The 11726-nt window shown below is 49.8% G+C and overlaps 1 protein-coding gene across 5 annotated transcripts in view; it reads right to left on the bottom strand.

The window, feature by feature from the left end:
* Nucleotides 1-937: 937 nt before the first annotated feature.
* LOC127036596 (zinc finger protein 572-like) overlaps nucleotides 938-11726 on the bottom strand; it is a 29430-nt gene continuing 18641 nt past the window's right edge. For 4 of the 5 annotated variants that reach the window (XM_050927644.1, XM_050927646.1, XM_050927647.1 and 1 more), the window contains 2 exons: nucleotides 4502-4617; nucleotides 938-4182 (listed from right to left, as the gene is read on the bottom strand). In XM_050927644.1, the coding sequence (XP_050783601.1) occupies nucleotides 3170-3880 (711 nt within the window). In that variant the 5' untranslated portion in view covers nucleotides 3881-4182; nucleotides 4502-4617 and the 3' untranslated portion in view covers nucleotides 938-3169. The remainder of the gene's footprint in view (nucleotides 4183-4501; nucleotides 4618-11726) is intronic. The other variant, XM_050927643.1, reaches the window with a different exon arrangement.

Here is an 11726-nt window from a genome sequence, read left to right as displayed (position 1 = left end):
GGAACAGGGTTGGTTGTGTGGATACATTCATTTTTAAATTGACCTAACGCGGCTAAATTCAACCTAACCCTGTAGTGTGGACCAGGCCTTGGTAACTAGTTCATTTTAGCTAGGTTGGGAGGGAGAGAGAGGTTTTATCCACAGGCAAATTATGAGAGATTCTTGCCTAGGTGATTAACAATAATCTCTGTAGCTATTTGAGTTTCGATTCTTGGGGAAACAAACTCCCAACCTTGGCTGATCTATGGGTCCCTGTCTCAGTGTCCATCAGGGTCTAAGCCCCAGGAACAGGAGTGCTGGGATAGAGTGTGGCCAGGACGTAAACAGCCCTGCACTGCTCTGCATCCACAGGAAAAGGTCACTGTTCAGACCCGCTGGGCACAGAGCTGAGTGGGGACAGATGCTGGAGACGGTGCTGGAGACAAGGAGCTGGTCTGCTCCCCGTCCGGCCATGTGCCTGGCTCCAGACCACTGGGAACTGGCACTGGGGGCTCACACCCAGCCAGAGCACCTCGATTCTGCCTGGGTGGCTCATTAACCTCTGCAGCAGTTACCCTCTGGGAGAGGAGCAGGGAGGACAACGAGACTGAGCCCTGAGGCACAAAGAGCTGCAAGAAGAAAGATGTGGAGGCACCTGACCCCACTTCAAACACCAGAGTAGCAGAGACATCAGTGAATGGCTGGATATGGGGGAGCCAGCAATTCCGCTGATAGGGAGAAAATAATGGGAGGGCTGGGGAATGTCCCTGTCTGGCACTTCGCTCCCCACATGTAGAGCTCGAGAACAGGAAATTCTCAGGGAGACGAGGGATTCACAATAAACATTTTATTAGGAATTTATCTGGGAAGATCAAAATCCAATTAGGTAATAACTTTAGCAAGACATAACCATTCCTCCAAAACTTGCGTTTCCAGAAGCAGGAACATAGAACTGGAAGGGGCTTCTGTGTCATTCAATCCAGCCTCTGCTATTGTGGAAAACAAAAAAAAACAGGACCCCACCTCTCCCGTGCCCCATCCAGAAACAAAGAGAAAAGCCCTCCCAGGGCAGTTAGCTCAGGAATAAACCCAGTATGTGACAATGTGAGCTAATCCCCTCCCTAGAAACAGATGAAACCCTTCCCTTCAACTCAGCAAATCCCGTCCAGTGATGAGACAGCTGGGGTGGGATGGGAGAGGATCAGATAATAATGAAACACAGTAACAATGACACTTCCCCTCCCTTGGCACCTCTGTCCTCCTGAGCCTCTGAACACACAGTAATTAGTGACAACACCCTGGGATAATGTGTGACTTATCCTCATTGCACAGATGGAAGAGACACATGCAGAGAAAGGAGGGGAAGTGATTGGGATGAGGTGACACTAGCAGAGCTGGTTATTGAGCCCAGCAGTCACCCCCACCCTGCTCTAACCACTAGTTCACACTCCCCGCTTGGAGCTAGGAACTAAACCCAGGACTCCTGAGGCCCAATTCCCCCTGCTCTCACTACTACGCCATACTACCCTCTCAGGAACAGGGAATCTCCCCCATGAATTCCCCTGTCTCCAGTCCCTGCATTTACGGAGTCCATCCTCTCACTTCGGATCAGCAGCTCTTGTTGCTTTATACTATGGACCTGTTGTCAGAGGTGTGTTGTCAGATGCTACTGGTGTGGTGCTCTGCTCTGCTCTCTCCTTGTTAGTATTACTCGGCTGCGTGCGTGTGTTCCCTCTGTGTGCTGTCCCAGCTCTGCGCAGATAGCTGACACAGCAGACCCAAAGAGAACCCCCAATGACCACAGAGTCTAGTAAGGTACGAAGGCACATCGGCCAGGTTTATTGCCGTATTGGACACAATGATAGTTCCCCTAGATTGTTACTCTAGTAAAAGGCATACTACTAATATGTGCCCACGGTCAATGGACTTGGCTCAGTCAGTGGAGGGACTTTCCACTGCCCCCTCAGCCGGACAAAGACATCGCCCCAGGGATACATTTTTATACACAGGTACAAACAAGTTACACATCACTCCTGACGTATTGAGGTGCAGCCCCTCTACATAGCAAGGTACAACCTCTCACCTTGTATATGTTGGTTCGATCAAAACAACTCTATCCATCATTTTACCCTTTTTCCCCTGTCATTGGGATGGGTCAATCTGTTCCTTGTTATCTGTGTGGAATGTGCAAGTATCTGAATGTTCTGATCTCTAGTGTTCAGTACCTTTTAGGTACGTATCTTCTTGCAGCATCAGCCCTTTCCTTGCCAGCTTCTGTGAGTAGGGCCTGCCTCTGGCTCACAGCTTCACTCTGCTTTATGTTAGCAAAGTCTTCGCCATTATTTTAGTTCAGGTCTCAGGCCTCATACTGGGCCTTTATCAGGGCCTTCACTTACTACAGGACCCACAGGACCCCGCACTCTTTCCTTGAAAAACTTAAAGCTCTCCTTTGCTGTGAGGCCTCCAAAAAGCCTGACAGTGGTTAGGGTGCTGGTATGCTGAGCATGCTACCCATCATGCTACCTATACAGTCTGCTTCCTTGGACCCTCACCTCCCATCTGTCCGTGTCCATCTGTTGTCACGTCTCTCCACTTAAATTTAAACTCTCTGCGGTAGGAACTGGCTTTTCATTCCGTGTTTACACAGTGCCTGATGCAGAGGGGTCCTGGGCCATGACTAGGGCACTGTGATAACACAAATAATAATAACAGCATCCCCTGCCCTCACACCCACCCTGAGAGGCCTTGGGAGCTGCAGAGACAACATGGACACAAAGTGCAATGGGGTATCTTCACCTCTTCTCTGACCTGGTAAGTGTGTGTAGCCCCTGCAGAAATGCTCCTCACTAATTTCAATGCCTGCTTCCTCCAGACCTTGAAATAACCCATCTCCCCAGTACCCAGTGCTCCCTCCTCCAGCCACACTGAAACTCAAAACATCCACCCATCTGACCCCCTTCTGCCTAGACCATCCTGAAATGAAGCATGTTTATACATTGCGTCAGCAGGGCACAGAAATATTACATTCAGGGAGAGTTCCTGCCACCTTCTCTGTGGCATGTCTAGTGGGACATTAAAGAGATCTTCCACTGGCAGGCTTCCCCACAGAATGGACATTTATAGAGTCTCTCTTGTGTGGATTCTCTGATGAGAAATAAGGGTGGAGCTCAGTGGGAAACTTATCCCGCACTCAGGGGGTTTTCCTGGTGTGGACTCTCTGGTGTTTAATCAGGCTTGAGCTCTGGCTGAAGCTTTCTCCACACTCAGGACATTTATAAGGTCTCTCTCCCGTGTGAATCCTCTGGTGCTTAATGAGGTCTGAGCCCTCACTGAAGCTCTTCCCACAGTCCAGGCATTCATAGGGTCTCTCTCCTGTGTGGATTCTCTGGTGGGAAACAAGGTGGGAGCTCCGAGTGAACCCTTTCCCGCACTCGGGGCATTTGTAGGGTCTCTCTCCTGTGTGGATCCTCTGGTGGGCGATAAGGTTGGAGCTCACGCTGAAGCTTTTCTCACAGTCGAGGCATGCCCAGGGCCTCTGCCCAGTGTGGGTTCTCTGGTGCACAATAAGATTGGAGCTGGCAGTGAAGCTTTTCCCACACTCGGGGCATTTGTAGGGTCTCTCCCCCGTGTGCAGTCTCCGGTGTGAAATAAGGGAGGAGAAAATGGCAAACTGTTTCCCGCAGTTGGGGCAACAATAGGGTCTCTCTCCTGTGTGGGTTCTCTGGTGCTTTGTCAGGTCGGCACCCTGAATGAACCCCTTCCCACAGTCCAGGCAGTCATAGGGCCTCTCTCCTGTGTGGATCCTGTGATGCACAATAAGGTGTGAGTTGCGAGTGAAGCTCCTCCCGCACTCAGGACATTCATACAGTTTCTCTTTAGTGCGGGTTCTAAGCTGGAGCATAGTTTCACTGTGGTCCTTCAAACTTCTCTGGGGCGAGTTACCTCATCTCTTCACTGGGGGGTTTCCTGCTGCCTCTCCGGCCTGCACCGACCCTTGCAGGCTGCTCCCTGCTCACCCCTCCAGGAAATGTTTCCTTTGGATGGTGCCAGTGCCGGCCCGTGTGGTTCCACTTGCTCAGGGATTTCCTGCTCAGGATTCATTTCCTTGTTTTCACTCACCATCACATCACCTGCCAGGATAGAGGGAGTATCCAGACATGAATTGTCCCCTGTGCCGGGGGAGAGGCAACCTCAGAAAGGGGACTGAGAAAGGTGGGGGGAGACAAAATAATTACTGGGAAGATTGAAAACTCAGGAGCCCAAATCCCCACCAGCCCTTCCCCAGAGAAGAGGAGACCAATTCTGCTGCCACACCCCGTCCGAACATTCAAGAGAAGGGAGCAATTGCCAAGAGGCAAGAGCCATGAGTGACATCTCCCATGAGGATCTGACTCCGGCTGGGCACAGTCGTGACCTGGGTGAGATGCAGCAGAGCTGGGAGACTTCATGGGGCCTCAGCAGCAATCCCAGCTGTTTATGTCGATGGTGGATGGTTTACATGCCCACGTAGCCAATTCTTCACCTGTATGAATGTTTCTCAGGATCCTTCTTTCCTCAGAGCCTTGGGAGATCCAGGACCCAAAGGCTCTTCTCCTTGTTCCAGCTGGGAGATCATGTCAGGACTGAAAACTGGAAGACCTGCTCAGAGGAAGTAAAATAGGTGAGCCCAAGGGTTTATTATTATCATTATTCATGTTTGTTACTTTTGTGCCAAAGTGCCAGACAAGAGTGGGGCCTCAAACACAGAGCAGTAGTTGACCCCTGCGCCAAAGAGCTAACAATTTAGTCATTCTGAGACAGAGTTGATGGGGGGTGGGTGCCTTCGTATTAGCCAAATGGAGGAGGAAATGTTCCTGAAGCCCCTCTGGGGAGGTCAGGTGGTTCCTGGGAGGTGTGCGGTGCTCCCTGCAGGAGATTTGGGGGTTTTCATGCCCTGGGGAATTTTATGACTTGGGCCCAGCGTATTTGCGCAACTTTTTCCCCTTTTCTAGCCCTGCTGAGACCAGAGCCCTCTCTGAGATCAGGGACAGTCCTGGCAAGGGAGGGACACGCAAAATCTCTCCGTGTGTCAGTGCACATCCACATGTAAAGATGCAGCGAGGTACCTCCATCCTCTCCCTTGGAAGCTCTGGGGATGGAGATGAAGCCAGTAGCCTCTCCACTATGTCTCCAAATCTCCTCTCTCATGGGCAGGGGTGTGGAGGGGACAGTCGCTCACACGGGGGCTTAAGGGACTATGGAGCTGATCCCCCTGAAATCTAAGGACCCAGAAAGAACCCGGAGCAGAAGCTGCCCTGGGTATGAGAGAGGGGACAGGAATCCTTAACCAGCAAGGTCACGGCCTCACAATTCTCCTGCATGACATCCCTGTCGAGTGTCTCTGGCCAGGGTCCAGCACAGCTCACTGCCCCTCAGTGAAATGCACAACTGGCCGCTGGAACAGAGACATTCCCCCACTCAGCAACTGCTGCCGCAGCCACAATCACAGCAGCACCTTCAGGGGAAGGGCTGGGGGTCGACTGGCCCAATGAGAGCAAACAACTTTCCTGGGGTGATTCCCAAAAGCTCTAACTTAAAACAATCTGCATCTGCAGGGAAACCAGGACACCCTGAGCTGCCAGCTCTGGCAATTTTCTCAGAAGGCTCCCAATATTTAGCTTAGTGTTTCCCACTATCTTGCAATTCCCGGCACAGGGGTTGCCTGTTTTCCCTTTTCCAACTCATGTGTCATTTCCTGTTATTCTCACTGGGGGGGGTGGAGTCAAGCTGCCCTTATTCCAAACAGCCACCATCTCCCTGCAGCTCTGGTGTGTGGAGGTGCAGCTGCCCCAGCACTAATAAAGATGGCCACCCACTCCCATTGTTTTCAGTGAGACTGAAGCCATGTTTTCCCTGGGGAATATGGCTGCGGGTTTTGACTGGATGACAAACTCTGAGCAACAATGGAAATGTGGGGGCAGAAGCAAGACTGAAGGAGGCAGGAGGACATGGGGGGCAGGAGTGACGCTGAGGAGGTGGCAGGGAGGCTGAGGGGTGCAATGGAATATGGGTCAGGAATGAAGTTGAGGGGCAGAGGAATGGGGGAGAAGGGGAGGCGGAGGGGACAAGGAGGTGGGGGCAGGATGGAGGCTGTGGAGGGTCAGGGGCCTGTGGGGACCAGAAGGGAGGGAAGAGGGAAGTGGGGGGCAGAAGGCTGTGGGGGACAGGTGAATAGGGAGTGCAGATAGAGTGGCAGATATGGGATGTAGGAGACTGTAAAGAGAAAGGCCTAAAGGGACAGGTGGCCAGAGGAGGCTGCAGGGAGTGTGGGGCAGGAGAGTGGCTGTGGCTACGTCTACACTACAGGATAAATTTGAATTAGCTTAAACCGATTTTATAAAACAGATATTATAAAGTCGATTGTGCGCATCCACACTAGGCACATTAATTCGGTGGTGTGCGTCCATGGTCCGAGGCTAGCGTCGATTTCTGGAGCGGTGCACTGTGGGTAGCTACTGTAAAATAATGAGGCCAATAACTTCGATTTGCGTCCACACTAACCCTAATCCGATATAGTAATATCGATTTTAGCATTACTCCTCTCGTTTTGTAGGAGTACAGAAATCAATTTAAAGAGCCCTTTAAATCGATATAAAGAGCAGTGTAGTGTGGACGGGTACAGCGTTACATCGATTTAACGCTGTTAAAATCGATTTAACAGCGTAGTGTGGACCAGGCCTGTGGTAGAGAAGAGGCAGGATAGTGACAGGAGAGTGGGAATCAGTGGGCAGAGTCCCTCTGAGAGCAGGGGACTGAGAGGCCACATTTTTGCATGTGCACTGCTGTAGCTGAGTTTTGTCACTGTGATGTGGGTGGTGCACATGCACACTAGTTTCACACATGGACACACTGGGAGCAAGTGCATGCACACACATAGATATACATACTCTGGGACTAAGCAGCTTCCCCCCAAAAGGCAGAAGGGAAACAAAATTGCCACAAATGCTGTGGGGTTTAAGGACCTGTGGTTTTCAAGCCCATCTCCTGACCCTCCGGAGGGATTTATGGCTTTGAGTGCTGCTGACTGGCAGTAGGCCTCAGATACCAGCCCACTGAGGGGGTTGTTTCCTCACATGGAGGAATTTCCATCCCCCTCCTTCTGGGTCTCACCCTGAGGTTCAGGCCCCACACTGAAGAAGGGGAAATGCCTAAGAGTAGGGTAATATCTCTTTAAAAAATTGTGAGCCCTCTAGTAGTGTGCACCCTGTTCTCCATTGCAGGGTATGCCTACCCAAGCTGGAAATTACACCTCCAGCTGCAATGCAAGCAGACACTAAGGGTACGTCTACACTACTCGCTGGGTAGCGATCGATCTATCGGGGCTAGATTTATTGCATCTAATGTAAAATAAATCCCTGATAGCTCTGCCATCAACTCCGGAACTCCACCGCGACGAGAGGTGGAAGTGGAGTTGACGGGGGAGCAGCAGCGGTCGACTCGCTGCCATCTTCACGACCAGGTAAATCGACCTAAGATATGCCAACTTCAGCTATGCTATTCGTGTAGCTGAAGTTGCGTATCTTACGTCGCCTTCCTCCAGTGTAGACCTAGCCCAAGATTACAGAAACCAGTCCAGGCAGCAGCGCCTTTGTAGCTTGGCCTTGTGCATTTGGGTATCATTAGTTATTTGGAACCCAGCTGTGATTTCTCTATATTGTGTTTGTTGGGTAAAAAGCAAAAGACCCAACAGGTTTTTCCTTTCCCCTTCTCTTCTCCTCCTGTATTACTGTCCCTCTCACACATCCTGACGAACCCCCCGCCCCATAGCTCCCCAACAGCCATCTCCCTTCCCCAGCCACTAGGAGGACAGGATGGTCTGGAGCAGAGGTTCCCAAACTATGGTATGTGACTCCCAGGCACAGTGGGAGCTTGACGGTCTATCCACACATGTTTGAGAGGGGACGTGAACCACTCAAGTCTGGGAGCCACTGAGCTGCAGTGAATCATAGATATTATTCTGCAGCCTGTCAGGGAGGGAGAAGGGTTGGGGGGGCTTTAGGACATTTTATTCGCCAATTCACCACAGACTCTTTCCTTGCATACAGATGTTCTAGACACCGTGATGCCGAAAACACTCAGGGTATGGCTACATTTGCAGATGTAGAGCGCTTTGAGTTAAACCAGCCTTCGTAGAGCACGGTAGGGAAAGTGCTGCAGTCTGTCCACACTGACAGCTTCAAGTGCACTGGCGTGGCCACATTTGTGGCACTTGCAGCAGCATTGGGAGTGGTGCACTATGGACAGCTGTCCCAGCATACAAGTGGCTGCAACATGCTTTTCAAACGGGGGGTGGGGTGGAATGTGACAGGGAGTGTGTTGTGTGTATGTGGAGGGAGAGAGAGTGGGTTTTGGGGGGCTGAGACCATGTCAGAAAGCTGTCTTGTAAGTTCAGACGGCAGCAGCCCCCCTCCCTCTCCTGCCTCTCTCTCTCACACACAGCATTCCACAGTAATGGTTGCTTTGTCTTGGAGCAGAAAGCAGCGAGCTGTGAGAAACGGAGCTTTTAATGGGCATTTCCGCATTCCTGCGGCCGATTCCAAACAATGAAACTAGTGAGCACTTGACATAAGTTGATTATTCCTCTCGCCGAGGTGGAGTACCAGCAGCGCTGTAGCTGTGGCGTCAGAGCGCTCTACGTGCCTTGCCAGTGTGAATGGGGAGTGAGCCAGGGCGTCCGGGGTTCCTTTATTGCGCTGTAACTTGCAAGTGTAGCCAAGCCCTCGGTCGCTTCATTCCAGACTAGACCCAGCTCCTGCCACCCGGACTAAACCCACCGAGACAGGTTTACACCTCCCACCAACAGAGTCTCTGAACCTAATGCTGGAAAAGAGCAAAACCAAAGGAGATGCTTTGGGAAAATCCCCCTGAATTTCTCCCCAAGGGCAGCACATTTACCCCAGCAGCACAGCAGTGAGGCAGAGGAAGAAGCTGGCTTTTCCTCTCTCTGCTCCTCATGTCGTTCCCAGGAAAGTCACTCTGCTCAGGAGTTGCTGATTTTTGACCTAACAGACCTTTTCCACCAGTCTGGAGTTAAGCTATTTTACAAATGTAAGCAGAGTCAGAATGAGCTCTACCCTGACATCTGGTGGTGAATTATGGTGAGTGTGGAAAAGAGTTTCAGGGACTGATCGTGTTTGCATAGGCACGCACACCCCACCTAGCATAGCCCACGGCAGCCTAAAATGGTTACTTTGACAGCTGTGGGATCCCCAATTTCTTTGTTATTGGGGCAGGAGGAATAAAGTGTTGTCACTCTGATTATGTGAATGAGGACCTATGAAACTGTCTTATGACAGAGAATCTCATCATCAATTTAATAGTACTTGCTAGACAAGGGACATGGATGCCAAAGACCAGTGAATTGAAAGAAGGTGTGTGTACTTGATGGTATTGTTCCTCTTGAGGGCCTAGTGTGCCAATTGTATCTTCTTTTCTCTTTCCGCTGTTGAATAGCAGAGCTAATTTTGATTCTATTAGCAATCTAGCTAGAGACGACTGAGCAGAATTTACTTGAGCCAATGGTGCACCAGCATTAGGACTCCCCTATTACAAGCTGAAATCACTAGAAGAGCTAAGCTTACTGAGCTGAGATCACTGAGTGCTGTGCTAATTAGTGGGGGAGCCTGAAGATATACTGCTAAGCAGCTGGCAGAGCAGTTTGTAGGACAGTTGGAGCAGTGAGCCAGGACAGCAGAGTGGAGCTGAGCAGTTTGTGAGGACAGCTAGCGTGGTTCTTGGGATGGCTGGTGGAGTGGAGCAGCTTGTGGGATGGTTGGAGCAGCTCACGGAACAGTGAGCGGAGCAGTTTGCAGGGACGACTGGAGGAGCAGAGCGGAGCGGAGCGGAACGGCTGCAGAAGTGGAGCAGAGTGGCTGGTGGAGCAGAGCCATTCATGGTGAAGGCTGCAGCAGAACTCCACAAACAGGTGGGGCAATCGGCCTCGCTCACGTAAGGTGCCCCTTAACACCCTGTGTGCCCTCCCCCCACCCAGTTCCACCCAGGCTGTGGGGGGGGTAAAACTCTGCAGATGAACTTTTGAACACTGGGGTGGCACTGACCAGGGACAGAGACTTTTGGGTTGTTGGACTCTGGGGTGATTTGGACTTAAGACCCTGAGGGGAAAAGGACATTGCCAAACGTACTTGGAGGTGGGTCTTTTGCTCATGGTTTGTGTTATAATCCTGTTTGTGGTGTTTCCCCAATGTAATGCCGCATTGTTTCCCTCCTTTATTAAAAGGATTTTGCTACACTCGGACTCCATGCTTGCGAGTGGGGAAGTATTGCCTCCTAGAGGAGCCTGGGGGGAGTGGTATGTAATTGTCCCAGGTCACTGGGTGGGGGCTCGAGCCGGTTTTGTATTGTGTTATTGAAACAGAACCCCTGGATACTGAACCCGGCCCTTGTTGCTGCCAACCTAGAGGGGCAGAAGGGTGACACAAAAACAAACCAATTTTGAAAATATGCTTAAATTGACTGAACAAAAAGCACATTCCTCTCTCAATCAGACACTTATATTGTAAGGTCACTGGCATAAAAAAACCTCCTGATTTCATGTGCTAGATTCCTTGGATGTAACAAGCTACTAGTTCTCCAGTTCCCCACAGATTCTTTTGGGAAAATTAAGGCTAAAGCCATATTTTGTCATTTTAAAAGGAATCAAATACCTCCCAGGCCTTGACTGAGCACAAAGGAGCAAAAATGGTCACAAAACCAATGATCTGATCTTTCTCAGGTCACCTTTAAAAATACTGGATACATCATCTCACATTTTCATCCATAAATCACACCTTTCTACCACTAGTTAATCACACTAATGAAGACAATGCTGATGGGATGCGCAAAGTGCTCACATGAGGGTGTGAAATTTAATAGATTAAGGGCAGAAAGTGACCATTGTGATCATCTAATCTGAATTCCTGCATAAAAAAGACCAGAAAATATCCCTGCATGAAGCCCGTAACGTCTCATTGAGCTAGAGCAAATCTTTTGGGAAGATTCCATTCCTGATTTAAACCCTTCCACTGATGGACAATCGAATTTACCCCATTTTGGATTAAATATGATGGGCATTTTCTCCCCAGCAAAACATTATTTATTTTAAGACTGCTTTGAAGTCTTGGGGATGTTCAGAGATTTATTACTTTAAAAGACAAACAGCTGAACGTTAAGAATTCCCCTCGGCATGTGGCTATAGCTCTTGGTAAGGAAAAGTCATTTACATTCAGACAGGCACAGGCACTGAGGGTCCAGATCCCTTCACAGGATCTCTGGGATCACTTACAGGAAGCCTCATAGTTTTTACAAGGATTCATAGATTCCAAGGCCAGAAGGGATCACTGTGATCATCTCATCTGACCCCCTTATAACAAACCCGGCCAGAAAAAACTCTCAAAATAATTCCTAAAGCAGATCATTTAGCAAAAACATCCAGTCTTGATATAAAAATTGTAAGGGATGGAGAATCCACCATGACCCTGGGTAAATTGTTCCAATGGTTAATTACTCAGACTGTCAAAAATGTACACCTTATATACTGTGCAAATTTGTCTAGCTTCAACTTCTGGCTGTTGGACCATGCTGTATATTTTTCTGCTAGACTGAAGAGCTCATTATCAAATATTTATTCTCCATGTAGGTACTTATAAACTGTAATCAAGTCACCCCTTAAAATTTCCCTTTGTTAAGCTAAATAGACTGAGATCCTTGAG

Source organism: Gopherus flavomarginatus, chromosome 18, assembly GCF_025201925.1.
Source record: "Gopherus flavomarginatus isolate rGopFla2 chromosome 18, rGopFla2.mat.asm, whole genome shotgun sequence".
In the NCBI taxonomy this organism is placed as follows: Eukaryota; Metazoa; Chordata; order Testudines; family Testudinidae; genus Gopherus; species Gopherus flavomarginatus.
The sequence above is the reverse complement of the archived record's forward strand: the minus strand, read 5'-3'. Positions and strand labels throughout refer to the sequence as shown.